General features: G+C 44.0%; 1 protein-coding gene across 3 annotated transcripts in view; it reads left to right on the top strand.

The window, feature by feature from the left end:
• Ldah (lipid droplet associated hydrolase) overlaps nt 1–22,543 on the top strand; it is a 67,689-nt gene extending 45,146 nt beyond the window's left edge. For all 3 annotated transcript variants that reach the window (XM_075983976.1, XM_075983974.1, XM_075983975.1), the window contains 3 exons: nt 10,105–10,339; nt 15,545–15,627; nt 20,639–22,543. In XM_075983976.1, coding sequence (XP_075840091.1) covers nt 10,105–10,339; nt 15,545–15,627; nt 20,639–20,830 — 510 coding nt within the window. In that variant the 3' untranslated portion in view covers nt 20,831–22,543. The remainder of the gene's footprint in view (nt 1–10,104; nt 10,340–15,544; nt 15,628–20,638) is intronic.
• The last annotated feature ends 5,409 nt before the right edge of the window (nt 22,544–27,952 follow it).

Raw genomic sequence — 27,952 nt, 5'->3', positions numbered from 1 at the left:
CATCTACTGAGCACTGGTTGTGACTTCCTGTCTCATCTCTGAGCACTGGTTGTGACTTCCTGTCCCATCTACTGAGCACTGGTTGTGACTGCCTGTCCCATCTCTGAGCACTGGTTGTGACTTCCTGACCCATCTCTGAGCACTGGTTGTGACTGCCTGTCCCATCTCTGAGCACTGGTTGTGACTTCCTGTCCCATCTACTGAGCACTGGTTGTGACTGCCTGTCCCATCTCCTGAGCACTGGTTGTGACTTCCTGTCCCATCTCTGAGCACTGGTTGTGACTTCCTGTCCCATCTCTGAGCACTGGTTGTGACTGCTTGTCCCATCTACTGAGCACTGGTTGTGACTTCCTGTCCCATCTCCTGAGCACTGGTTGTGACTTCCTGTCCCATCTACTGAGCACTGGTTGTGACTTCCTGTCCCATCTCTGAGCACTGGTTGTGACTTCCTGTCCCATCTACTGAGCACTGGTTGTGACTGCCTGTCCCATCTCTGAGCACTGGTTGTGACTTCCTGACCCATCTCTGAGCACTGGTTGTGACTGCCTGTCCCATCTACTGAGCACTGGTTGTGACTTCCTGTCCCATCTCTGAGCACTGGTTGTGACTGCCTGTCCCATCTACTGAGCACTGGTTGTGACTTCCTGTCCCATCTCCTGAGCACTGGTTGTGACTTCCTGTCCCATCTACTGAGCACTGGTTGTGACTTCCTGTCCCATCTACTGAGCACTGGTTGTGACTTCCTGTCCCATCTCCTGAGCACTGGTTGTGACTTCCTGTCCCATCTCCTGAGCACTGGTTGTGACTTCCTGTCCCATCTACTGAGCACTAGTTGTGACTTCCTGTCCCATCTCTGAGCACTGGTTGTGACTTCCTGTCCCATCTCCTGAGCACTGGTTGTGACTGCCTGTCCCATCTCTGAGCACTGGTAGTGACTGCCTGTCCCATGTACTGTGTACTGGTTGTGACTTCCTGTCCCATCTGTGAGCACTGGTTGTGACTTCCTGTCCCATCTCCTGAGCACTGGTTGTGACTGCCTGTACCATCAGTGAGCACTGGTTGTGACTTCCTGTCCCATCTCCTGAGCACTGGTTGTGACTGCCTGTCCCATCTCTGAGCACTGGTAGTGACTTCTTGTCCCATGTACTGTGTACTGGTTGTGACTTCCTGTCCCATCTCCTGAGCACTGGTTGTGACTGCCTGTCCCATCTCCTGAGCACTGGTTGTGACTGCCTGTCCCATCTCTGAGCACTGGTTGTGACTGCCTGTCCCATCTCTGAGCACTGGTTGTGACTTCCTGTCCCATCTCCTGAGCACTGGTTGTGACTGCCTGTCCCATCTACTGAGCACTGGTTGTGACTGCCTGTCCCATCTCTGAGCACTGGTTGTGACTGCCTGTCCCATCTACTGAGCACTGGTTGTGACTTCCTGTCCCATCTCCTGAGCACTGGTTGTGACTGCCTGTCCCATCTCTGAGCACTGGTAGTGACTGCCTGTCCCATGTACTGTGTACTGGTTGTGACATCCTGTCCCATCTACTGCGCACTGGTTGTGACTTCCTGTCCCATCTACTGCGCACTGGTTGTGACTGCCTGTTCCATCTCTGAGCACTGGTAGTGACTGCCTGTCCCATGTACTGTGTACTGGTTGTGACATCCTGTCCCATCTACTGCGCACTGGTTGTGACTTCCTGTCCCATCTACTGCGCACTGGTTGTGACTGCCTGTTCCATCTCTGAGCACTGGTAGTGACTGCCTGTCCCATGTACTGTGTACTGGTTGTGACTTCCTGTCCCATCTACTGCGCACTGGTTGTGACTTTCTGTCCTATCTACTGCGCACTGGTTGTGACCGTCTCTGCTCTTGTGTTTTTGCGAGGCAATGAGGCATTCAGAGCAGATGTGAAAACTTCCTATTGTTTTGGTCCATTCCCAGGATTTCAGAGCGTACTTTAATACTCAATGTGTTTCGATATAGATCAACCAAATATAACCTGTGGTTGCGTTTAGTTCTTCTTGCATGCAGTTTTGTTTAACATGGGTCACAGTAAAGGATCATGTGTAAAAATAATGGATTGCTTCCTGTTTTGGGGAGCTGATTTGGTCAGCCCAGAGTTACCTAAGTCATGAGGATTTCACAACTCCTGTGGAATCTGTGTGAACTTTCAAAGTTTGGTAGTAACTGAATTACCCATTTCTAGTCTCTAAATCTCCGAGGACATCGTAGTAAACATAGGTGTCTGATTTTGAAGTTAATGAATGAACTTGGAACTAAAACAGTGGGTTTCTAAACAGGACTCAATTATCAGATGTTTTGAAAAACGATGGTTTTCATTTATTGTTTGCACTGATTTGCTGTAGGCTTACCAGGAAGGCTAAAAGTATTTATTTCCAATGTCACCATTTGAAACGTTTGTGATGTGTGTTGTCACTTATGTGTTTCCCTGTGTTCAGAATGAAGTAGCATGTGGTTTGGTTTTGCTCTCCTAAAGAAAGAGCAATGGTGTGAATGCAGGAAGGAGGTCCTCTGCGTGCTTATTATTTTAACATTTATTTTATTTATAATTATCTGCATATGAGCCTGTGTGGCTATGTGCATGTGAGGGCAGGTGCCTGCTGAGGTCAGAGGAGGACATCAGATCCTCTGGAACTGCAATTCCAAGGAGTTGTAAGCCACCTGATGTGGGGCTGGGATTTAAACTCTGGTCCGCTGTGAAAGCAGCCAGTATTTTTTCACTGCCAAACCCTCTCTCTTGCCCCCCTTTCTCATTTTTAAATCAAGTTACTTGTTTTCTGGTTATTGATGAATTCCTCATCTGCTTTGGATATTTTCCTCTTGTTAGAAGCATGGTTTGTAAACATCTTCTCCTGTTCTGTAGATGTCTCTCCACTTACAGCTTGTTCCCCTTCCTGCACAGAGCTCTTTAATTGAATGTAATCCAATTTGATATTTGTTTCTGTTGCATACACTTTTGGAATTGTATCTAATAAAACCTTGTTCAGACCAACTTCGTGGAGATTTTTCTCTCACTTTTCCTTCTAATAGTTTTGTGCTTTTAGGTCTTACAGTTAAACCTTTAATGCTTTTTTAAAAAAAATTCCAGTGGGATGAGTATTTAATTTCATTGCTCTGCATATGGGTTACCAGTTGTCCCTATTCTGGTCACTACGAGTATGTCCTTTTCACAGTGTGTATTTCTGACATCTGTCTTTTAAAAATCAAGTATGTGGAGGGCTCCTTGTTTTTTTTTTAATTTTCATTGTTCATTGTACATGATGTTGTCTTGCATAAGGATGTTTTCATACAAGTATATATTGTACACTGGTTATGCTTTGTGTAATTGGCCTAATGCCTTCTATGCTGTTACCATCCTGTTTAGATGAGTATAGCTTTGTAGTGTGTTTTGAGGTCAGTTGATGTGATGCAACAGCTTTGCTCTTTTTCTTAAAGAGTTGTTTGAATATTTGGTGTCTTCTGTTGCTCTGTACAGAGTTTGGCTTTTTAATGTGAAAAACTCCTTTGTAACTTTGGTGGAAAATGCATGGCGTCTGTAGATTGCCCTAGGTAGTGTGGACATATGCATAGTAGTCTTCTGATCGATGGACAGTGGAGAGGTTTTCTTTATTGCTGTCTCAGTTTTTTCAGCATTTTATACTTCTGAGTATATGGGCTTTTGGTTAAATTGATTCTTTTTAAGATTTTTATTTTTAATTTTGTGTATGTGATGGGCGAGTGGAGGAGTTACACATCATTGCAGTACCAGCAGTGGCCAGGAGAGAGTGTCAGATCTCTTGAGGGTGGTATTGATGTTGGCTGTAAGCCACCCGACATGCATGGGTGCTGGGGCCTGAACTTGGGTCCTCTGGAGGAACAGTACCTGGTTCAAACTGCCGAGCCATGTCTCCAGCCCTATTGATTAAAAAGTGGAATTGTTTTCCTGATATTTTTTAGGGAGAAGTTTGTGGCTGGCCTACAGAAACATTACCAATCTTCTTCAAGTGTTGATTTTCTCATCCTGCAACATTACTGAACTAATTTTTTAGTTCAAACAGATTTTCAGTGTGTCATTTTCCATTTTCCTCTTACTGTCCACGGTAGTATAACTCCATATTTCTGATTTATATACCTTCTATTTCTTGAACCTACTTGTTTTAGTAAGAATCTACGGTTGTCTTGTTCCTTATGGGGAAGGCTTTGAACCCCCTATCATGGATATGATGTTAGCACCTGGGATACAGTCTATGGCCACTGCTGTGTGGTGTGTTCCTTCCACACCTTATTTGTCATGAAATTATGGCACGAGAGGATGTTATATTATTGTCAGATGGTTTTTCCGCATTTTTGGCATGATTGTGTAGTCTTTGGTTTCCAATTTTCGAGTGTGACCTTTGCATATAGAGATTTCCATATCCTATATTGTTATCTATTTAATGTGATAAGAAAGATAAAGAAATATGGAGGAAGCTAACAGGGGAGCTGGGAGCGGGGATTTGTGTACCTTGGGTTCATACCTAAAATATTAGAAGTAACTCTAGAAGAAAATGTATCCTAACTAAATTATGAGAATGAATAGAGGAAAATTCCAATCATAACCTATATAGAAATGTGAAAATAAAAGAATAGGAAAAGTCTTATCTTGTAACTCTTGCCAAGAGAAAGCTATGTTAGCTGTGTAATGCTATACAGAATAAGCCCAAGAGAGAACAAGAACTAAAATTGGAGGGAATTGCTTTATAGTTAGAGTTTGTTCTTTCAGGCACCACAGGCAGCATAAGATGTTAGTAGTGACATCATTACTAGGACAGAGATGGAAATATAATAACAGGATGCTATAAATAACGTTCTGCAAGTGAATTTGGAGATTTAAATGAAGTGGACTCAAGCCTGGTTGTGGGGGGCAGGATATATGACAGCAAATTCAAGATGAAATATCCTGGATAAGCTTGAACTATTACATAAATTGAATAAATCAATAGCCCATGTGTTTTTGGAAAATGAAAACCCAGACCCAGATAGCTTCAGTGATGAGATCTGCTGAATATTCAGAGCATAAATAATTGTATTATTTTACTAACCTTCTTGATCGTGTCGAAGGGCCATGCTCTGAAACTCAGGGAAGTCTTTATATACAAATGAATGTAGACACAATTGGGAAAAGAAAGTGACAGACCTGTCTTCTTACCAGCACACAGAAGTCTACCCCAGTGTTACGGCAGAGCAGTGCCTGTCCGAGAGGAGCCTGTGTGCTCATAACTGTGGCCAGCCTGGCTCCCTGACCAGAGTGTCGCCCAGGACTAGCAACACTGAGACTTCAGTTTCTACATCTTTGTGTGGCTCCCTCAGCTGCTGCCAGGCAGCCTGCCCCTTGGCCCGGAGGGGAGCTCTTCCTGCAATAATGGGGTGGGGAGAGCACGCTCCACCTGGGAAACCTCAACAGGACACAGAAGCAGCCCTTCCTATCTCAATACAAGGGACTTCTTTGCACAAACCCACCCATTTGCAATTTGTTCCGTCTCTTTAAATCTAACACAGCATCTCTGTCACTTTGAGGAATGAAAGGACTTGTGACATCAGAATTCCCTAAAAGACAGAACTCTGAGTTGGGCAGTGGAAAGTCATTGGTTAATAGAACACCTCTCCGATTCCTGAAAGGTTTTTCATCAGTTTTACCCCTCAGACTCCTAAAGCATGCTGCTTGGTGTTGAAGTAACACGACAGATACCTACATTACAGCATGGGACTATGACAGGATGTACTTTCTGTGTGCGTTTCAGATCTCACTTCATATTGTGGCTGAAACGCTGTGCCTTGTTTAAGAAGTGTGTTGGCAGCATTGGCGATGCATTGCTACCGAAGCAGCATTTCCAGACGTCTGAAAAGCTCTCTCCCCTCACCCCAAACCTTTTCACTCATCATCTTGGCCATACAGGAACTCCTGGAATCATATGTTCTTATTGGGCTGAGGAGGAAAACCAGAGAAACTCAAATTATTGTGAGCAAAAGGGAAACAAAATATCTCAAGTATTGTTGTGGAAGAAAACGTCTACAGGAAATAGCTGAATAGTTAGCTGACAGATGGGACCAGGAAAAAACAAGATATGACTCAAAAAAAAATCCCTTCTCAGTTTTCACTTTAAATCCATGTTCTGCGTTAGTGAGAGACACAAAGGGAGAATTCCAGGGGACATCTGACCAAATCTAGCGTTTGGGCAATGTCATCAAACAGTGACCAAGAGAAAGGAACTGCAGACCTCAGACGGAGATAGAAACCCACCCTCAAAGAAAGTGTGTTAATTTCACTCAGAAAGAAATATAAAATACATAGGAAATGGTCAAACATTCACAGATATCTGAAGTCAGAGAACAGACCCATAACTGATGTAATGCAGCCACATTCTTGGGCCTACATTGTAGAGAAGATAAGGGCCAGTTCATCCAGTTATTATAAAGAAACATTTTGAAGGAAAAAAACACATTCTTGATTCGGTGTTAGAAAACAATTTCTTAAAAAAAAAACCAAAAACCAGAAAGAACAGTAACTGGAAAGAATTACCAGGTGAGCCCATGGCTCTTTGGGTAAGGGGCCCTCACCCTGACCACCTGAGGTGGATCCCTGAGTCCCATGTGGTGTAAGGGGAGAACCAACTCCTTCCCACTTGTTGTAATCTACGTAGGTGTACTCTGTGTGTGCGTGCTCCTCCATTAACAATAAAAAAATAAATACAAAATACATTTTTTTAAAAAAAGAAGACCAATCCCACTTTAGAAATGACGAAAAACTTGATTCGATTTGTCTTGAATAGAGAAACACCATTGGCAGTACATATCTGAAAATGTGTTCAACATCCCTGCTCACCAGGGACATACAGATCAAAGCCACAAAGTTGTATCACTAATATGTCCTGATATGTCCATAATATCCTGATATGTCAGGATAATGATTGTTGTGGCACACTGTCCTCTGGACATGATGTGGCCATTGTCCAATTGCACCGGATGCAGCTGTGGTTACTGGAAGGAGACGTGTACAGAATTGAGCTCATTAACTCTCCATCACAGTGCAGGGGAGGGACACACAAAGCCCCAGCCCCTTGCGAAGGTTTAACAATGAACAGTTGCTGGGAAGACAGTTTGTCCTAACAGTGTAGCAGCCCATAAGTTGCTGACAGTTCTGAGAGTAACTCCTGGTAAACTCCCTGATGGAATCATTTCTTTGTTTCTGGGATGGGTGCCCTATGTGGGTGAGCAGATGTTGATTCCTGTTTCTTCAGGAAAAAGTTCACACAACAGCTCTTTAAAAAGCAAGTGGTCTGGGGAGAGGACTCAGCAGGCGGAGCACTGGCATTGTATGCATGAGGACCAAGTTCAGATGCCCAGGTCCCTGTAAAGCCAAGCAGGCTTGATGGCCGCCAAAGACCAGTGTGAGAGATGGGGACATATAAGGGGTGACGCTTATCAGAGTGGAGAGTCACACACTGAAACCTTGTGGGAGTCAGATGTCCGGGATGGAGAAGCCACGAGTGGCTGGCTAGTTACTGAGGGCTCGGAGTAGAGAGCTCTGAAGTTTACAGCTTCCAGGAGGTCCCAGACATGTGAGAACTGTAGAATTTTGAGATTTGTCTCCTAAGAGCTCAACCAGGCTCTTGTTGTGGACATTGTAGAATTATCCCTATGCACGTCTGGCAGAAAGCAGAGACAGATCTGCTGTGAACGACACAAGAGCACGGTGTGACCAGCGCCACACTGGCAGCAGCTGATTTCCCCGGCACATTGTGTCTAGCTGGCAGGAAAAACATTACAGGAAATGCTAAGTAGCAGAAGGCACAACTTGACCAGTGGAGTGAGCTGCAGACCCATATGTAGGGATGTGGAGATGAGACGGCCAGGAATCTGAGCAGCTGTGATGAACAAATTAAAAGTTCTAATAGAACAAATGGGCAACATGAACAGATATGGGACTCCTAAGAGGTGTGGGGATGCTGCACATCAAAACTAGTAACAGAAATGAAGATGGCTTTTGTTAGGTGTGTGAATAACTTGAATACGGTAAGTAAAGAATTTCTGAGCTTGAAGATATCTCAATAGAAACCTCGAAAGTCAAAAAGCAAAGAGAACAAAAAGCAAAGAGAAACAAAACAGTATGGGAAGAGTGCAGGACTCCACAAAAGAACCAGAATACAGCAGGGAAAGAAACAGAAAATAACTGTTAAAGATAGCAACTAAATTCATGTCAGACACCACACGAGAGACACAGGGACCTCAGTAGACACCACACTGGATTAACACCTCCCAAAAACATGCTACAAGTCGGCATGCATTTCCAAACTACAGAAAGTCAAAAAAAATAATGAAATTCTGAGACAAGGAGAAAAAACAAACACATTACTTGTCGAGAAACAAAAGCTAGAATCATTTCCACCTCAGAACCTTCACAGACAGGAAGAGAGAAGGCGTGAGATATTTAGTGTGGAGAAGGAGAAACGAAAGAAAAAAGAAAACCACCATCTGGACTCTCTACCCTGTGTGGTAATCCTTCAGAGGTTGAGGGAAAGTAACAACCCCGTGGACAAGAACAACTGAGGAGAGTTGTGGTCACTTCCACCATTTGCAAGAACTGCGTTAGGTTCTTCACACCGAAAGCACTGGAGCAGAAACTAAGATCTGAATAAAGATTGAAAATAACTGAAATTCTGTCAGTGAAATGAATAAAGTTTGCATATTCATATAGTAGAATATTAGCAAAGATAAGGTAAACAAAGATGACGTTTATAAACATGAGGTTGAATAAAAGAAGTAAAACCGTAAAGTGTGCTAGTACGTAAAATTCATTAACCAAGAGACTCTTCATTGTGAAGGGACGGTGGGCGCGGATGTGAAACAGAAAAGAACTGCCCATATGAGGTGATGGGTGGTGACCAGGAGGAAACCCTGTGTCTGCAGATTCAAGGCAGGCTGTGCTCATTTTATTTTCTGCTGCCTTGCTGTTTGCTATACAGTGATTTGCTGGGTTGCACATTTATATCTGACATGCCTCACTGTACGTGTGTTCTGTTTAACTTAAAATGTTTTTTTTTTTTTTTAAGGAACAGGACTGGTGCCAAGTTCATAGTGGAAGCAGAAAATTGACTCCCACAAATTATTTCTATATTCCAAATGTGCACCCTGGTGCACGCGTGTGTGTGCATACACACTTTAAATTGTTTTTCTAATGTAATTATAAATTAAGGTGTAGCTGCTGAGATTGTTCAATGGTAAAGAGCAATGTTTGTTCTTTAAGAAAACCTGCGTTTTATCCCTAGCACCTACATCATGGCTCACAACTGTCTGGAATTCAAGCCGCAGGGGGATTCAATGCCCTCTTCTTGCTTCTGTGTACACATGGTACCCAGACATACATGCAAGCAAAACACCCATACATGTAAAGAAAAGGTTAGGAAACTTAATCGATAGCCTCTGTTCTTATTTTCCTGTTCTATGATCTTTTACTATTACTGAGGTGCCCATGTATATTTCTGTTAATAGATTGTGCATAACTCTTTTGGCTTTTCTGATCTCCTATAGAAGTCATTTTCACACAGTTCAGTAATAACCAGTGGTTGGACTTATATTCATTTTCATCAGCAGAAGCATTTGGATCTATCTGTGTTTTCCTGACTGAGCCAGTTTGATGCTTTTATCCTTAAGATAAAGTTAAAATTGAAGTTAAGAGAAACCCATGCTGAAAAAAGAACTGTCTCCAAGTCTAATCAGTAAAGAAATGGTCATAGCAGTGGAGCCTTTTGTGTGGCCCTGCTCCCACCAAGTCAGGTCAGACCATTGGTTCCTCCTCCCAGTAATCCTTCAATGAATGGTGAATTTCCATCCTGATACAGGATGTGTCTGTCACTCTTCCTCCTTCCCGTAGTTGGCCCCAGTGCCCCAGGAATGCACTTAGGTCCCCTATAGACTAGCATGGGGGTAAGAATACAGTCAGCTTTAGTTTGATCTGACCACGTCTCCAGTGGTGTTCTAGGCCTGGTGACTGTCAGGAGACTCTAGGAAATACAGGCAAGCATGGGCTATTCTGTAAGAAAACTTCTCATGCAAATGTGTCTCTTTCTTGTAGGTCATCCACTCCTTTCTGCTGTTTCCCACTATTGAGCGGATGGCCGAGACGCCCAACGGCAGAATTGCCACCCCTCTTCTGTGCTGGTTTCGATATGCGCTCTATGCTACCGGCTACTTAGTACTTAAACCATGTCCAGAGATAATAAAGTCCTTCCTAATCAGAAAAGCCCTTGAAAGACTGAACTTCACCTGTGAAATTCCTTTGGAGAACCTTCTTCAACCATTCTGCCTGGGTAAGCATGCTTTTCAAGGTGCGTGGCTGCTGTCGTGTAAGGAAGTGTGTGCAGACTTGTCTTGGCCAGGTCGTGAGCAACGGGCAGTTTTCTGTTTGACCTTTTCTACCCCACACTTAATCTGACACTAGAACTTGAGATTGCGCGAAGGGAGTTCATGATAACTGGATATAAAAATCTCGTGGAGCTTTAATGTTCCCTTCGGCTCCTGGTTCACACTGTGGCTACAGCGTGGGGAGATGAGCCACGTACAGGACATAGCTTGTGTGCAGTCCTTGGGAATCCAGAGATGGCCTGCAGCTCACTGTCTGCAGTAACGGCCTGGTGAGGGGATGGGTTACATATTGATGCTCATCTTTTCCATCAATTTAGAAGAGTTTAAATTATGACAGAGAAAACACCACCATGCTAACATAGTTTAGTACTGGAATCTCCGCTGTCTATACTTTCAGATATATCAGTGATTAGTTTTCTTATTCTGTACTTTTGGACAATAATGACTTATTAGTATTTATAAACGACTTAAATTTTATTTATTTTTATATGTATGGGTGTTTTGCCTGCACATATGCCTGTGCACTGTGCTGACTGGTGACCAGAAGCAGGCCTCAGATCAGGATGTGGAACGTAAAAAATTTTTATCTTTCAGTTATGTATATAAATTCTAGATACAATAATTAAATGACAGTTTTATATCAAGTGAATATATAATACATATACAATCACTTGATTTTTGTTAAGCAAGTGCTTATGTAAGATATTTCTAGCCTTTTCTACACAAGAGTCACAAACTTCTTCCTAGAGAAACACCCCTGAAGTCACTGGTGAGGAAGAAGGCCCTGCCCCCCACCCCCCCAGCCACGTGCTCCAGCAGCCTCTGCTGGAACTCAACCACAGTGCACACTCCCGCTCTAGACAAGGCCAACCAGCGCCTTCCAGCCGCATTGTGTCAGCTTTCTCCCCAACCATAGTCAAATCACCGTCTTCAAAATAGATCCTAAACACCAGAAGGAAGTTCATCTTCGCTTCAAATGACTGACTCACAAACAGACGTATTGTGCACACTGCCGGCTTGCTGCTGGCGTGCCGCTTCATCTGGTCTTCTGCTCCTTGGCTCTGGGTCTGGACTAACAATATCCAGGTAGTCAGTACTTCGGTGGTCTCAGCTTTTCCGGTCAGTGTAACTTTGGTTACAGGGAAAGGAAGCAAGGACTACTTCTTATCCTTTTTAGTCCCCGGCTCTGCTGCCTGGATGTTTAGTTGAACCTAGAAACCCTGAGCTGCTCATTAACCAAGTGTCAGACATCCCGACCACCACATCCCCTCCTCCACTGGCTCTCCAGTACCCACTGCCTCCTCTTTCCATAATCATCACAGAAGCTACCCCAGTCCAGCCACCTGGTCATGCCTTTGGTGACTTCCTGAAAGGACAATGCTCTTAAGACATGGCCTCAGGCTGAGAATAGTTAGTAGACCCCAAAACATCTCATGCCCTGGAGAAAGGTAACCAGTGTTCATAGGGGCCGCATCAGGGGTGTGGTTAAGGAGACTTAGCAAAAGTTCAGGTCAGAAATCATTCCCAGTACTGCTTGAGGTCCAGCTATGTCCTCCCGCTGGGGACCTGCTCTGTGTCCAGTTGCCCTTCAGAGGATGACCTTTAACTTGCTGGGTGAACTTGCAGGTTGCCTTGCAGTGTTTGTGCATTATGTAATGTCTGTGCTGCAGGAGAAATCTTATGGAAACACGTGGAGGAAGTTTGCTAGTCCAAGGGGTAGATTATAAATCCTGCCCTGTCTAGATAGGGGTGCCCTGCAGTGTCCTCACAGTTTTGTTTTTATAGGCTCTGAAATGTCATACACAAAAATATCCAATCATTTCAGTGCTGCCACCCCGGGCAGTCCCTTCTGAAGTTTCTTTCCCTAAATTCTATTTGTCACATGACTATGCTGGTCAGTACTGAGTTACATCTCAAGAATACCCTTTGTAGATCTCTGGAACTTCCAGCTACTGTAGCTCTCTCCTCTCCTCTCCTCTCCTCTCCTCTCCTCTCCTCTCCTCTCCTCTCCTCTCCTCTCCTCTCCTCTCCTCTCCTCTCCTCTCCTCTCCTCTCCTCTCCTCTGCTCTGTTCCACCTAAGCCACTGCATTCACCCTCCCAGATGCCCTGTCTCCCTGATGCAGAACGCAGTTAGAACTGTTTCCATCAGCTATGATAGACTTGCAATCAACTGCCTTTCAAAGGAGAGGTTATTGCTTACAACTCGCAGTAGTGGGGGATATGCCACACCACAGGTCTCCACAAGGAAGCACCCTATTTATTAGGTCAGGAGGCAGAAGGGACAGAGGACCCACAGCCTATGTTATAGATTCCTAGGAAGGATGGGATGAGGCAGGTTGAGCACCTGGGTGAGGAGACCTAGGATTGGCTGTTAAATTTTCTGAAGTTGCTAGGTGGTCTCTTGTCTGGTATCTAGCTCTGGGGTGATTTCAAGTGGAGGGAGGGTAGGATCTGTTGGGTTTTTTGAGCCAGTAAATAGCTGAAATTTGGGCCTTTGGTGGTTTGGCTTACATAGGAAAATCATTACCACTGGAGTCTCTGCCACTGGCCTACAAAGTATTGATTACTGGGAATAGGAGCTTTGATCTGATACCCCCGTCTTGATAACAGTCCAGCCCGTGGGGACAGCAGAAAGGCCACCTGGGAATGTGTGATGACTGATGAAGCCTCGTGTGGCTGTGAGAAGGCCTGACCAACACACGGCAGCCATGGAGGAGCCTCCCAAGTTCACACGTGTGACTTGACCTCTGCTGCTCTGTAGCATTAAATGTGTGACTCAGCACCTCGTATTCAGTATTGTTATAATAAATTCTTGTAGGCTAGAAATACCCAAACATTAGCCAGTGTTGGTAAAAATAATCTCTGAATTTAATTTGTAATACGGAACCACAAAGTCTTCCTCGTGATGCTGAGATGCGTCCGTCTCCAGATGTTTCCAGAGACATGAAGTGTCATCTCTTAATGAAGACTTCCCAACTGTAAAAGTAGCAACCAAATAAATTGCTTATTTCCAAATATCTCGATTGGGAAAATCTCAAGTGGACTTTTATTTCAAATGGCAATAACTTCACATAGCTCCTCCACTTCTGAGATGAATAAAAAGGACTTCATTTGCCCTCTTGCCCAAAATAACTGAGAAAACAAATAAAATGTAAAAGCAAAAGTTTTCAAGACAGCGGATGTTGAAGTGAAAAGTAGGGATTCTGAGAAAAGAGAAATCAATGAAGTGAATTTTACAATTATCTCTTTTGTTGTTTGAAGTTTCCCAGCTGCCATGCAGGGATGAACACAGTGGAGCCCTTCTCACTGCCTGAAGGCTGTGGGTCCTGCTCTTATTCCCCAGGGTGCCCTGGTATCTTGGGGCCTTACTGGCCAGGGTGTGTTGTAAAAGGGAGGTGCTTATTGGTTCCCGGCCACCCAGCTAGCTTAGACCAAAAATAATCACACAGAAACTGAATTAATTAAATTACTGTATGACCCATTAGCTCTAACTTCTTATTGGCTCACTCTTACATATTAATTTAACCCATTTCTATTAATTTGTGTATTGCCACATGGCTGTGGTTTACTGGCTAAAGTTTCGACATGTCTGACTCTGGCGGTGGCTCCATGGCGACTCCCTAACTCTGCCTGCGTTCTCTCAGCATTCAGTTCAGTTTTCTCAGCCTAACCTAAGTTCTGCCTTGCTATAGGTCCAAAGCAGTTTCTTTATTCATTAATGGTAATCACAGCACACAGAGGGGATTCCCACATCACCTCCCCTTTTTTGTTTAAATAAAAAGGAAGGTTTTAACTTTAACGTAATAAAAGTACATATAACAAAACAGGTATCAAACAAGAATTACACTTACAATATTTATATCTGCTTTATCTTTTATCATAACTAAGGAAAACTATAGCTATAAATTCTTCAACTCGATCAAAGGCTCCAGAAGGATATGATATTACCTAAGTAAACAGAAAGTATATTGTAAGCAACTTCTAAAACTCTAGAACTGACAGAGACGTCTCGCTACCTGGACAGTCACCCACAGTTTTTCTGTATCGTTGGGGCCTCCATCTTCAGCCTACTGGCCAATAGTATCCAGCATACTTTTTCACAAAGCAGGACATTTTGAAGACAGTTCCACCTATATTGGCAGTTTGTCAGTCACTTTCTTCTGTATTTTGAAGAATGACAGACTCTTTTATGTAGTAGAAATCCGCAGGTTTTTATCCTCTGTGGAGACAAAAGAAGAACATCTTTTCCAAAGCAACATATGCATCGACTCAAACTTTGATGTCAAGATATTTTTATAATATACAGCCCATACAATGAAATGTCTCTCTGTACTTAAGCTCCTTCACTGATGGAGGAGGGTCATCTTTCTATCTGTTGCTTTCACTGGTTAATTAATAAAGAAACTGTTTGGCCCTCTGATAGGATAGAATTTAGATAGGCGGAGTAAACAGAACAGAATGCTGGGAGAGAGAAGCTGAGTCAGGAAGTTGCCATGATTCTCCCACTCCAGACAGACGCAGGGTAAGATCTTTTTTGGTAAGCCAGCTCGTGGTGCTACACAGAATATTAGAAATGGGTTAGATCAATATGTGAGAGCTAGCCAATAAGAGGCTGGAACTAATGGGCCAGGCAGTGTTTAAAAGAATACAGTTTCTGTGTAATTATTTTGGGTATAAAGCTAGCTGTGCGGGCGGCTGGGAGCTGGGGTGGCGGAACCCAGCCTGCCATTCATCAACACTTCACAGTCAAAAAATTCAAAGAAAACAGAATAATATTCATAATCCAGACTCTCTGCATATAGTCCATCTTTACGTGGCTTATTTCTTTTATTCTTTTTAATCTATGACTGTCTGTACTCTGTCTCTTTAAAGACTTTTTTAAAAAACAATTTACTTAAGGGTGGGCTACTCCTCCCGGGGTTAGCTGAACCTTGGCGACACAGTGCTCTGAAAATACACCTCAGCTTTGCGAGCCTGCCAGAGAGCTCATGCACATCTTTTAGACCCACAGTGTCTGGTGTCAAATAGCGCATGGCCTCTAGAAAATGGAATCATATCAATTTGATAAAATTCATTTGACGTTTGTGTTTCTTCTGCATAGTCTATATGTTTAACTGTTTCTTTCTTTCTTTGTTTGTTTCCAATGAAGCGAATGCTGCCTACCTCGGTAGCCAAGAAATGATACAAGTGAGAAAGAGAGATGATGAAGCCATTAAGGAACTTTTACCTAAGGTAACCATTTCGGGGCCACAGGCTATCAGGTGATGGGCAGAAATACTTACAGCATTGAGAATCTCTTTTCACACTGTGAGACACCAGACTGCAGCTCATTCACAGTGTTGATTTTCAGTTCTGCAACCCCTCCCCGAGGCAGTTTTCAGGAAGCAAGCGTTACATACATTGCTTAGAAAAGATTTCATTGTGTTCAACATATTTACCTGGAAATGCCAGGATCTGTTTGGTTTATGTCGCTATGGTTACGTCATCATATCATCAGCACATCAGTGGCCATCATGTTTCCTAAGCAGCAGTTGTCTAGAGACAGACATTTGTACCAAGAGGCAGCTGTTACTCGCTGACTGGAGCAGGTTGGGCAAGGAGGACCAGCTACTGTCCAGGGCTCTGAAATACTCCAGCACTGAGGGTATGAAAAGACCAGAAAACAGCATTTCATTTTTATTGTAGTTAAGTTATAAGCAAGTCTGTTTTCAAGATGCATTTTGCTTCTCCAGCTTGGACGTCTGTAAAAACAGTTCAAGTCCTGCTTTATAGTAAGACTGGCAGACACGTGCTTCCAACATTCACACTTGGGGATGACGGAACTGACCTGTTAGAGGCGGTCCTCCCCTCTGGGGAAGCCAGCTTCTGTACAATACTACTCCTTCTGCATCCTGTTTGTGTGCTGTGGTCAGGAACAGTCAGAGAAGGCGCTAACTCACTCCTGTGCTGAGTTAAACCCCATGCACGGGCAATCGTTCCCAGGTAGAGGTCTGCTTGGGGCAGCTGTGGCAGGGCTGGAAGTTTCCTGACACTTTCTCGAGAGAAACCCGGAGAGCCTGCTAGACAGTCAACATTTCAAGGTTAATATCAGCACAGGCTCAGGATGGAGCTCGCCAACTCCAGGGAATAATTGTGTTTCTAAGACGACAACATCAAGTGCAGGGGAGAATTTAAGGCGTGTCCAGTGTTGTTCTTCCTGCTGGTGCGCAGCTCCATTCCTGTCTCAGTCAGTTCACTGAGAAACCTTCCACCAGCCAGAGAGCAGCTCTCCCCTCAGATAGGGTCGTCCCGGTTCCTCAGCGTTCCTAAGCGCCTAAGCGAATACAGAGACAGGAAATGTATGGGCACTTCGTGTTACATAGGGAAAAAGGGAGGAAACATGCTGCAACTTAATTTTAATAAAGTGACTTAAAACAATATGTCCCTGTCAGCTTAAGAAAAGAAGGGAAGTTAAGGCACACAGTCCTAGGAAGGTGGGCATTGCCTCCCCTCGTCCAGAGATCTTTTATTCCAGTGGTTCCTAACCTCCCTAATTATGTTACCCCATAATACATTATGTGGCAACCCCCCAACCATAAAATTCTTTTTATTGCTACTTCATAACTGTATTTTACCACTGTTATGAATTGTAATGTAAATATCTGTGTTTTCCAGTGGTCTTAGGTGACCTCTGTGAAAGGGTCCTTTGACCTCCAAAGGTGCCACAACCCACAGGTTGAGAACTGATGTTTTAGTCAAAGCTGAGAGCCCAGTTCCTGAGACTGCAAATGCCTCTGCCTTAGGTGTGTGTTCAAGGATGCCCGCTCCCCGTTTCCACCGAGAAGAGGTACTCAGAACCTCTGTGCCTGTTCACACTGCCCAGCTTGAAGTTTCTGAGTCATCTTAGATGCAAAAACCTTTCCCTTTGTCTCAGTTATTCCACTCAAAACCATTACATAAAGAGTATTTGTGTACCATCTAGCCAAGAGGCCACGCAAAACTAGTGTAAAATTAGTCTACCACACCGTACCAACAGCTTCCTGGGCCCTTCTTCTACCCTGAGAAGTAGGCTTCAGCTTTGAAGTCACAGTCAGGTTCTGTGCCATTGCTTTCCTTGTTCACACAAAGAGGTGCTTTAATATGTTTAGGGAAAGTGAACAATTAACTCTGAAATGTCTAGGGCAACTATTTCCTTGGACGATCTGGAGAATTTATGCCCAGTGTTGGACAGCTGTATTGATTCACATTCCCTGTCGTAGGCAATTGCTTCTCTTTCCAGATGAAAATACAGCATCATAGCTCTTTCCTAAAAAGTGTAGCATGACAGTGACGTCAGAGGTCACCTTGTCTCCTCACCTGGCTAAGTCCCACTTTCCTTAAACTTGGCTCCCACTGCCATCTCCAGGACGTTTCCCCAGCTGCAGTGCTCCCGTGGCCCTCATGGCTCCTGTAGGAGTTGGAATGTCACAATTGTCACACAGGTGTACATGAGCCTTCCTGCTGGAAGGAACTGTGGTTTCCATCTGAGGGTCCAGCACAGTTCGTAGTCTCTGCTGAACCGTCACTGCATGTGTGCTAGGTAGTTTGTGGAAAGACAGGTCCATCAGGAAGCTGTTGTAAAATATAGATTTATTGAAATACAGTTATGAAGAATGCATTACAATTTAATTTGTGATATAGTACCATGTGCATCTTCATCAGCACATAGAAGAGGAAGGGATTAATAATAGGTGCTAGCGAGACAGCCCATTGGGTAGCAGTGAGTGCTGCTCTTGCAGAGGCCCCAAGTTCAGTTTATACATCTGCACCAGGCCACTTAGAACCACTGTATCTCCAGGTCCAGGGGGATCTGATCCCTCAGACGTCTGTGGGCACCTCCACCCACATGTACATACACATACACACACAGGCATAGATCAGGCACACACTCACACACACATGCACATACAAACAGACACACAGAGACACAGGCACACATTTTTGAAAATTAATTAAAATTAAGTATCTAGTAATAGAGTTATTCCTGTGAATTTGTAGAAATAAGTGTAATTCAGTTTTTAGTCATCTACAGTAAGTTTACTATGGTTTGATTATATGTATTTTAGTAATACGATAGCTGACTGTCTGTATAATTGCAAGAAAATTAAATTATAATTAGGGGTATATAACAAATTTATAGTCCAAAAACACTGGACCTGTGGGGCCTGTAGGCTTCGTTAAAAGCCCCACTTTAGGGAAAGAGAGGCTGGGTTAGCCTAATGTGTTGGCTTGGACACTTCTTAAATCATAAGCAAGGGACAGCATCAAGAGCAGGCATTCTCAGCCAGGTGGTAGTGACGCACACCTTTAATCCCAATACTTGGGAGACAGAGACAGGTGGATCTCTGTCAGTTTGAGGCCAGCCTGGTCTACAAGAGTGAGTTCCAGGTCAGGCTCCAAAGCTACAGAGAAACCCTGTCTCGAAAAACCAAACAAAACAAAATAAGGGAAGAGCAGCCATTGTAACCTGTGGATCATGATGCATTTGTACGTTGAACCACCATTTTACAGGGGTAGGCTAAGACCACTGGAAACACACATACTTCCACTAGGATTCAGAACAGTAGCAAAATTATACTTATGATAATAATTTTATGGTTGGGGAGTCAGCACACATAAGGGACTGTATTAAAGCATCACAGTATTAGGAAGGTTGAGAATATTATGAATATTTGGAAACTACATGACATAGCCACTAACCAATCAGAACATATAGCAGCTGCCAACAGCCCATTCAGATATCCCAGTATGTATCAGTTATCCCTAAAAATGTGGTGAGATTACCCCACAGGAGGGATATTCTGGGGGAAAATGTTGAGACAATATTGGGAACCAGTTACATTTTAGGTGGCATGCCTGTTTACAGGCTTTTAGAAGAACGAACACAGTGGGGTTGGGGATGGAAAGATTCAGGAGGAGGAATCAAAGGCCCTTCGTGCAGGTGGGCATTAGCAGATGGGGTGAAGGAACCTGAGACTGCTGCCCTTGGTCTAGATTTGGTGGGAAGGGAGGATGAGGAAGTAGCCCCAGGTTGTAGGAAGTGGTTGGTGCTTGTGTATGAGATACTTGTGGAATATCCCAGCAAGTACCTGCCCAGGTGTGTGCTGTGAGACTTAAAAAGAAGAGTCTGGGCTCAAGTTTGGCTTTGGCATGACAGGCCTATAGCTGTGAGCATGCATCGTGGCCACCTGCAGAAGTCTGTAATATAGAGAAAGAAGCCATCTGAAGCTTGATGCTTGGGCAGTTCAGGTTGAGGTTGTGGACAGAGGAGCCAGTGAATATAATGAGACAGAGGCAGGGAGGGGCAGTAGGTGAGCTCTGGAGTAGAGGAAGCCAAGGGAAGAAAATCACCTGTACATTTCGTTTGTGTGGGACCCTGGTCTCTTCTGTGCTATATTAGGCCCAGGTGTATCTGGAGTGACAGGTAGGTCAGCTTTCCCTGAGTCTGTCACTGTTCTAAACTATAAGGAGATGCCTGTCTCTTTCATAGAAAAGTGACTTTGGTTATCAACTGGAAGTTTTCATTTCAGACTCACTTAGGAGGGAAATTCTAAACTGCCGTGACCATCTTTGGCCCAAGCTTTTGGAAACAGCTGTTGTGTGCTGCTTTCGGCCTGAATCTTAACATCACTCTGGGTCCACAGGAATCTTCAGTTGCTCACAGGCAGAGCACACTGGTTGCAGCCTTTGGAAGAAGGTGGGCAGCGGTGGCAGGGCAAGGTGGTACTGCCTCTGCCCTAGGCCAGTGCTATCATGTGACTTAAAAGTGGGGCAGAGAGCTCTCAGGAAAGGAGTTTTCTGCCCTAGCTCTGTCCCCATCCTCTGCTTAGCCTGCCTTAGCCAGAGGTGTGCGCTGCCTGTGAGAACAGACCTGTGCTTCCGAAAGTGTGTGTGAAAACAGTTAGTTTGTGGCCACTACTCTTGCAGTGAGCATGTCAGCTTACCTGTCTCGCTCACTGTCACCTCATTCCCTCCCATGTCTACCCCACCCTCTGTACACATGAAATGGTCAGGTGTTCCTTTATGAGTTAGAGAAATCTGCCCCACAAACTCTCCAGTTTCTTCCCATCACTCGCCTTAATGCATCCTGTGGTCTCTAAAGGCTCCAGAAGGGACCTGGGACAGTGGGCGGGGTCGGGCACAGGCGCTGCCTTCAGACCACTGCAGTCCTCTGCTGGCAGTGGATGTTGGAGGGGAGGATAAAATGGTGTTTCTTGTCTTTCAGCTGACGTTTTACTACGGTAAAACAGATGGCTGGTGTCCAGTGAAGTATTATGAAGACATGAAGAAAGACTTCCCAGGCGGGGATATCCGACTCTGTGAGAAAGGAATATCTCATGCTTTTGTCCTCGGTTTCAGCCAGGAGGTGGCTGCCATAGTTGCTGACTGGATGAATAATAAACTGCCCAAAATATAAACACTGGCTCAGGGAAAGCGTACCTACATTAAATACATAGAAGCCGTAGGTGTGCCCTGTTTAGTGATAATGTTTAATCTAAATGCTTGAAAAGGACATTGAGACCCTCGGCTGCAGACGACCAGCGCTCAGCTCCCTGTGCTAAGACTGAAGTGAGCACAGTTGACTCATTCCACACGTTCCCCGACTCAGGAGACACAGTGACCTCCACAAGGATTCTTCTCTTCACAAGAAGCCCAGCAGCACTGCCCAGCACAGTTTGCTCAACACAATTCTACAAGGTGAAGAGAATCTAAATATCAGGGATTCTGACCAGATTATCACTTTAGAATAGATTGTCCTGAATGAAATTATGAAACACTTCCTAGAAAATAGAAACCACCCATGAGCGTGGGTGGGCAGTCAGTCATGTGAAATGAGTAAGACGGAGACAAGCCCACCCTCCTCATCCAGTTGCAGGGAGGAATGAGCAGAGGGCGCTGGCAGTGAACTTGGGTTTCCTTCAGGTACTGGGGAAAATCAGTTCTGACTTTGTACAGGTCTTGTCTGAGGTCATCAGCATGTCTTCCTGATCCTCCTGCAGTGAACCAAGAATCAAGTTTGCCTGACATTGATCAACTCACTAGACAGAGCTGCTGAAGGATCCTGACTCTGACCCATTATAGAATGGCCAGCAGGTTCTTCCTGAGCCCTAAAATGCCAAGTCCCTGCAGCCTCCTCTAGAGCCAGAGGGGAGGGATGGACTGTCCACGTCAGATTTGTACGGCCATGGAGTAGCTCATCCGTGTGGTTCTTCCAATGAAACGCCATGGACAGGAGGTGGTGAACCGCTGATGCTATTCGTGGTGGCTTTAGGCACTCTATGATTCTTCCTTTCTGAAAATCTCCCAGCACATAATTTTTGGAAAGGTGTTTTAAATTGTTGAGTAAAACATTAACAAATTAATTCCCCATTTGCTTAAACTTTACTGACTGGAAAGACATCACTTTATGAATGAATTTCGTATTACTTCACCTGTGGAAGCATATTCCTGGCTGAGAAGTGGAGGGACAGCTATGCTGCCTCCCTTAATTGACTCAATCCTAAGCTCTCAGAGTCCAGTGAGCACCACTGTCTGTAGTGGCAGTGACAGTTGACGCACAGTTGGAAACATTCCATTTTCTCCTAGAGAAGTGTTTTTGTGGCAGCATCGTTCCTCAGGGCAGTGAGGCGGTCCTTCCCCTAACAAACATGGATTCGGAGGACAGCCTTGATTCTTAAGTGCCGCCAGCTGTGGTGAGGGATGGCTGAATTCTCATCCTTTGCATGGCTGCTGCATTGGAGCTCTAGCTTCTCGGAGGGGAAAAGCCAAACCCCAGACAAGGAGGGCTCTTAGTCCATGAAGAAGTCCAGTAGCTACAGAGCGAGGGTTGGTGCTACACACAAATACTGTATCTGCACGCGGACGCCTTCTGGAGAGCTGGCCTGGGAAGCCAGGCTTCCTGCTCTGAGTGCCTTGCTTATAGGACAGGTCCACTCAGTGCTGGGAATGAATGCGTGGAAACAAGTGCTGGCAGATCAGACTCACGGGAACAACACAACCTTCATAGATTCCTTTCTGAAATTACATCACTCTGTGTTTCCAAACTCTACTTAAAAGACTCTGGTGCCTCATCCCTGTTCTTCATCTAAATACCTAATGATATTTATAATAACTATTTTTCCTGTTTGTACTGCTGTGTCTGGTCTGATCTCTGTGTGCTGTGAGCAAGGATATAATGTAAGCAGTTGGCCTAAGCTACACTCACTGTTAGAGGGAAACAGTTCTTTGACGTTGCCCTCCTTTAAGAGGGAAGAACCAAGCTTCAGGGTCCTGAATCCTTAGGAATTACAGAGGGGCTGGAAAGATGGCTCAGGGGTGAAGAACACTAACTGCTCTTCCAGAGGACCAGGAACCCATAGACCAATTCCCATCACCCTCATGTCAGCTCACCACGGTCTGCACCTCTTGTCTCAGAGGATCTGACGCCCTTCTCTGGCCTCCCTGAGCACCAGGTATGCACTTGGAGACCATCTTGAACTACATGGCAAGCACTGTGTCAAAGATAGAAGGAGGAAGAGGAAGAGGAGAGAGAAGACAAAATTTTTTAGCTAGTGAATGAGATCTGTTTCCCAGTAGCTGTGTCTGTGTGTTCCACTTCGCCACGTGGCAGTCACTATGGTCTTTATAGTGCTTCTTATAAAACTGTCCAGTGCTGTGTGAAAAGCTTTCCTTGGAAGCTTGATCAGTGCCCATGGTGACTCCTCGTGCCACGAAAGAAGGCAGCTCATGTGGGCGCGTGTCTGGGGTTTTTTCCAACCCTTGGACAGCCAGGCTTGTCCTTTGTTTTGATTTTTCCCTCCTACTTATATTAAATCTGTAACAATTCAGACTAAAGGAGTGTGACCAACTAACATGATCCCTGACTCTAGATTGAAAATTTTTACTATAAAATAAATTTGGGGACAATTGGATGGTGTCTAAAGATGGTAGTGTTAAAATTTTTTTGACTTCAGTAATTTTACTAAAGAGACATAGAAAAATGCTTGTTATACGGTTAGATATTGTGTTAGGTTTTCTATTGCTGTGAAGAGATACCATGTCCACAGCAGCTTGAAAGAAAACATTTAATTGTGGTTCGCTTACAGTTCAGAGGATCAGTCTGTTATCATCCTGTTGGAACATGGCACTGTGCAGGCAGACATGGTGCCGGAGAAGTCGTTGAGAGTCCTACATCTTGCAGGCAACAGGCATGTGTTGTGAGACACTGAGCAGTGTCTTGAGCATATAGGAGACCTCAGCGCCACCTGCATAATGACACACTTCCTCCAACAAGACCATACCTATTCCATCAAGACCATACCTTCCCAATAGTGTAACTCCATGTGGAGGTCATTTTCTTTCAGACTACCGCTTTCAACTCCCTGGCTTCCAAAAGCTTGTAGCCATATTATAATGTGAAATTGCATTCAGTCCAACCTCAGAAGTCCTCATAGTCTATAACAATCTTAAACTTATTTAAAATCTAAAGTTCAAACTCTCTTCTGAAATTCATGCAATCTCTTAACTGTAATCCTCTGTAAAATCAAAATAAAAAGGCAGATCACGTCCTTCCGACATATAATGGCACAGGATATACATTACCATTCCTAATGACAGAAGGGAACATAGAGAGGAAATGCTGGACCAAAGCAAGACCGAGAGCCAGCTGGGCAAACTCTAAACTCTGCAATTCCATGTCTGATATGAAAATGCTCTTCAGATCTTCAGCTCTATTGACTGTGATGTTCTTATCCTGGTCCTGCTCTACTACCAGGTCTCCTCAGCAGGCACTCCACAGTTCTGGCATCTCCAGCATCTTGGGGTCTCCAAGGCAATCCAGGCTTCAGTTTACACCTTCACACAGTGGCATCCCTTGGCCTCCGTTCAGAGACACCCCTGACACATGCCTGGCCTCAGCAACTTAGTCTCTGGGGAAGAAGGTTCTACAATATCTTTCTTCTTTCTTTGACCCTAAACAGAGCTGCTAAGTTCTGCTGCTTGCTGGAACTGAAACATGGCCCCTTCATTCAGCTATATCTTCACCAGCTTTCTGTCTTTTGCTGCCCAAGCTTGGCTGTTCTGGAATTTTCTTTGTGGATTAATATGGCCTCAAACTCTGAGATCTGATAGCCTCTGCCTTTTGAGTGCTGGAATTAAAGATGTGTCCCCACCACACCAGGCTCTAAGCTTTTCTTTAAATCTCTTTCAGAAGCTGCAAACTTAGCTGGGTGAGATCTGCCTGCCTTTGCCTTCCTAGTGCTTGGATTAAAGCTGTATACTATCACACCCAATCTTTTCTTTAATTCCTTTCCACAAGTTGGAAACTTATCTGGATGTTACCTTACTCTGGGGTCACCACTTCCTTTATTCCAATTTTTAATTTAAATAACATTTTTCATTTATTTTACATACCAACCCATTTTCCCTCCCTCCTCTCCTATTCCCTTTCCTTTCCCATTTACTGTCTTCCCCCTCCTTCTGTTTCCTTCCCTTTCCCATCTATCCTCTCCCCATCCACTCCTCCTCCATCTCCATTCAGAAAGGAACAGGCCTCCCACGGGCTTGCACAAAGCATAGCAAGTCAAGTTGAGGCAGAACTGAGCTCCTCCCCTTACATTGTTCTTAATCTGTTTACTTCCTTGAACACAGGACTTAGTTTTATTTCACTTACTAGTGCCCCTTTTCTCAATCTGTAGGTTTTGGTTTTTTTATTTGCTCGGTTTGTTTTTTCATTATAAATCTTAAGCAGAGTTACCACCAATACCCACCTAGTCCATACTAGGCTCTTTTGAGATTTTTTTGTCTGCCATGGGAATTGATCGGAAACTCTTCACTTTAGCCTCTGGCAGACTTTCTGGACAAAAGCAAAAAGCAGCTACATTCTTCACCAAAATATCACAACAATCCTTAGACCACATATTAATATTCTTCTCTGAAATCTCTTGAGCCAGCCCCCCACAGTTCAAATAATTCTTTTTATTTTATTTTATTTATTTTTTATTAAAAATTTCTGCCTCCTCCCCGCCTCCCCTCCTGTTTCCCTCTTCCTTCCCCGCTCCCCTCCCCCCCTCTCTCCAGCACGCACGCACGTAGAGCAGTCAGGATTCCCTGCCCTGTGGGAAGTCCTAGGTCCTTCCCCCTCCATCCAGGTCTAGTAAGGTGAGCATCCAAACTGCCTAGGCTCCCACAAAGCCACTATGTGCAGTAGGATCAAAACCCAGTGCCATTGTTCTTGGCTTAGCAGCCCTCAGGCAACCCACTGACTGGGAGAAGATCTTCACCAACCCCGCAACAGACAAAGGTCTGCTCTCCAAAATATATAAAGAACTCAAGAAAGTAGACTTTAAAGTGCTAATCAACCCAATTAAAAATGGGGCACTGAACTGAACAGAGAATTCTCAACAGAAGAAGTTCAAATGGCCAAAAGACACTTAAGGTCATGCTCAACTTCCTTAGCAATCAGGGAAATGCAAATCAAAACAACTTTGAGATACCATCTTACACCTGTCAGAATGCCTAAAATCAAAAACACCAATGATAGCTTTTGCTGGAGAGGTTGTGGAGTAAGGGGTACACTCATCCATTGCTGGTGGGAATGCAAACTAGTTCAAATAATTCTTAGCACCGCTGTCTCCCATTCTCCTAATATGACCCATGAAGCAGGCCTTAAAGCATATTCTACTTCTTTCCTAACCTTGCCTCCCAAAGTCTGTTATTATTCCAAACAAAAACATGGTCCAGCCTATCACAGTAATATTCCAGTTTCTGGTACCAACTTTAGTCTTATTTAGGGTTTCTATCACTGTGTGTAGATACCATAACCACAGCAAGAAAACATTTAATTGTGGCTTACAGTTCAGAGAGGTTCAGTCGACTATCATCATGGTGGGAGATGGTAGCATGCAGGCAGACATGGTGCTGGAGAAGTAGGTGAGAGACCTATATCTTGCAGGCGACAGGAAGTGATCTGAGATATGAGGTCTTATCTTAAGCACTTATGAGATGTCAAAACTGCCTCCAGAGCCATGCACTTCCTCCAACAAAACTACACCTATTTCAACAAGGTCACACTTCTTAATAGTGCAACTCTCTTTGGAGGCCATTTTCTTCCAAGCCACCGCAGTGATGATGATTATGATAAAGAGCATACACGGCATTCATTGCATACCTAGATACATATCTTAGAGACGTGTCCTCCTTCATTCAAAAAGTGTACAGACTAGAATGTATTGACATTTGTAAGACCAAATTAACCTGCATTAACCAACTCTGGAGTGACCTTATTTGTAAATAAGAGGATCATGGAAAACCTTCTACAGTCAATATCCAAGAGTTAGTTACAATGTGGGACCTGGGAACTTATTAGTAAATTGTTTTGTGGTGTTACATAAAACCCATTGTCCTTCAGTGCCCTATTCATAGAAATTTTACCCATATGATTTTGCAACATAATACATTGGTCTACTTGAAAATACTTGTTCACTGAGTTATGTGGCTCTTCCAAATATAGATAAGAGCATTTCATTAAATAATGTGAGGTAAACCACATCTGCTAATACTGCTGCCCACCACCCTTTCAAGCTCACAGTGGCAGGCATAAATTTTCCAGATTTTAAGATAAAGATACAGTTAAATATTCAATACCATATATTTCATACAATACCAGTTAAAGATACATACCATCTATTCTACAGTCAATACAAATGTCACCACAGGAAAAGATAACTTGTATCTTGTTATTGTCAAAACAATCCTTTAAAGGGTTGTGGGACCTCCAAGTCTCCATGAACTCACTTTGGGAACCAAGGAGACAGAATTGAGGACCAAACTCTGATGTCTTGGTTTTGGCTGCTCATGTGGAAGAAACACAAATTTGCAAATGTATATTTTGAGAATAACATACATCTTGATCAGTTTTGTACACATTGGAGCCTGAGTTATGGCCATAACCCTAAAGGGAAAAGAAAAACGAACCAGGCCCTCTCTTTTGAGAGCTAATTTCAAAGCTGGTTTTGTTTAGTGGCGTATTTGCACATCCCATTGAAGGGAAACAACATGGAGCTAATCAGGAGACTAAGGAAATGGCTATGAACTCCTACATCAAAGCAGAGAGGTGAACTGATGTCCATCAGTGCCATTGAAAGTGAGATGAACTGGTGTAGGAGGTCCTTCTGTTTGTGTGTTGCTTTCAATGGTTAATGAATAAAGAAACTGCCTTGATCTAGTTGATAGGGCAGAACTGAATGTTGGGATGAAGAGAAGCAGAGGAGGAGAGAGACTTCATGGAGCCACCAGAGACAGACATGCCGAACCTTTCCTGGTAGGTCACTAACATTCCTTATAAATATGTTCATTTGCTTATTTACATATGTCTATCCACACTTTCTGCAGCCATGTGATTTGCCTGAAAAAATGTGGACTTATAAGAAATGAGTTTTGTAGCCCCACCATTCTCTGTAGGGCAGCCTCAGGGAGATTTCCCAGAGGTCTTTGCCAACCAAATCAGCTTGCCTATCCAGTGGATCGATTACAGCAATCAAGAGACTGTTTTCATCTGAGA

The sequence above is a fragment of the Microtus pennsylvanicus genome, chromosome 8, assembly GCF_037038515.1.
Source record: "Microtus pennsylvanicus isolate mMicPen1 chromosome 8, mMicPen1.hap1, whole genome shotgun sequence".
Lineage (NCBI taxonomy): Eukaryota > Metazoa > Chordata > Mammalia > Rodentia > Cricetidae > Microtus > Microtus pennsylvanicus.
Note: the sequence above shows the minus strand (reverse complement) of the source record. Positions and strands in the feature narration are given on the sequence as shown.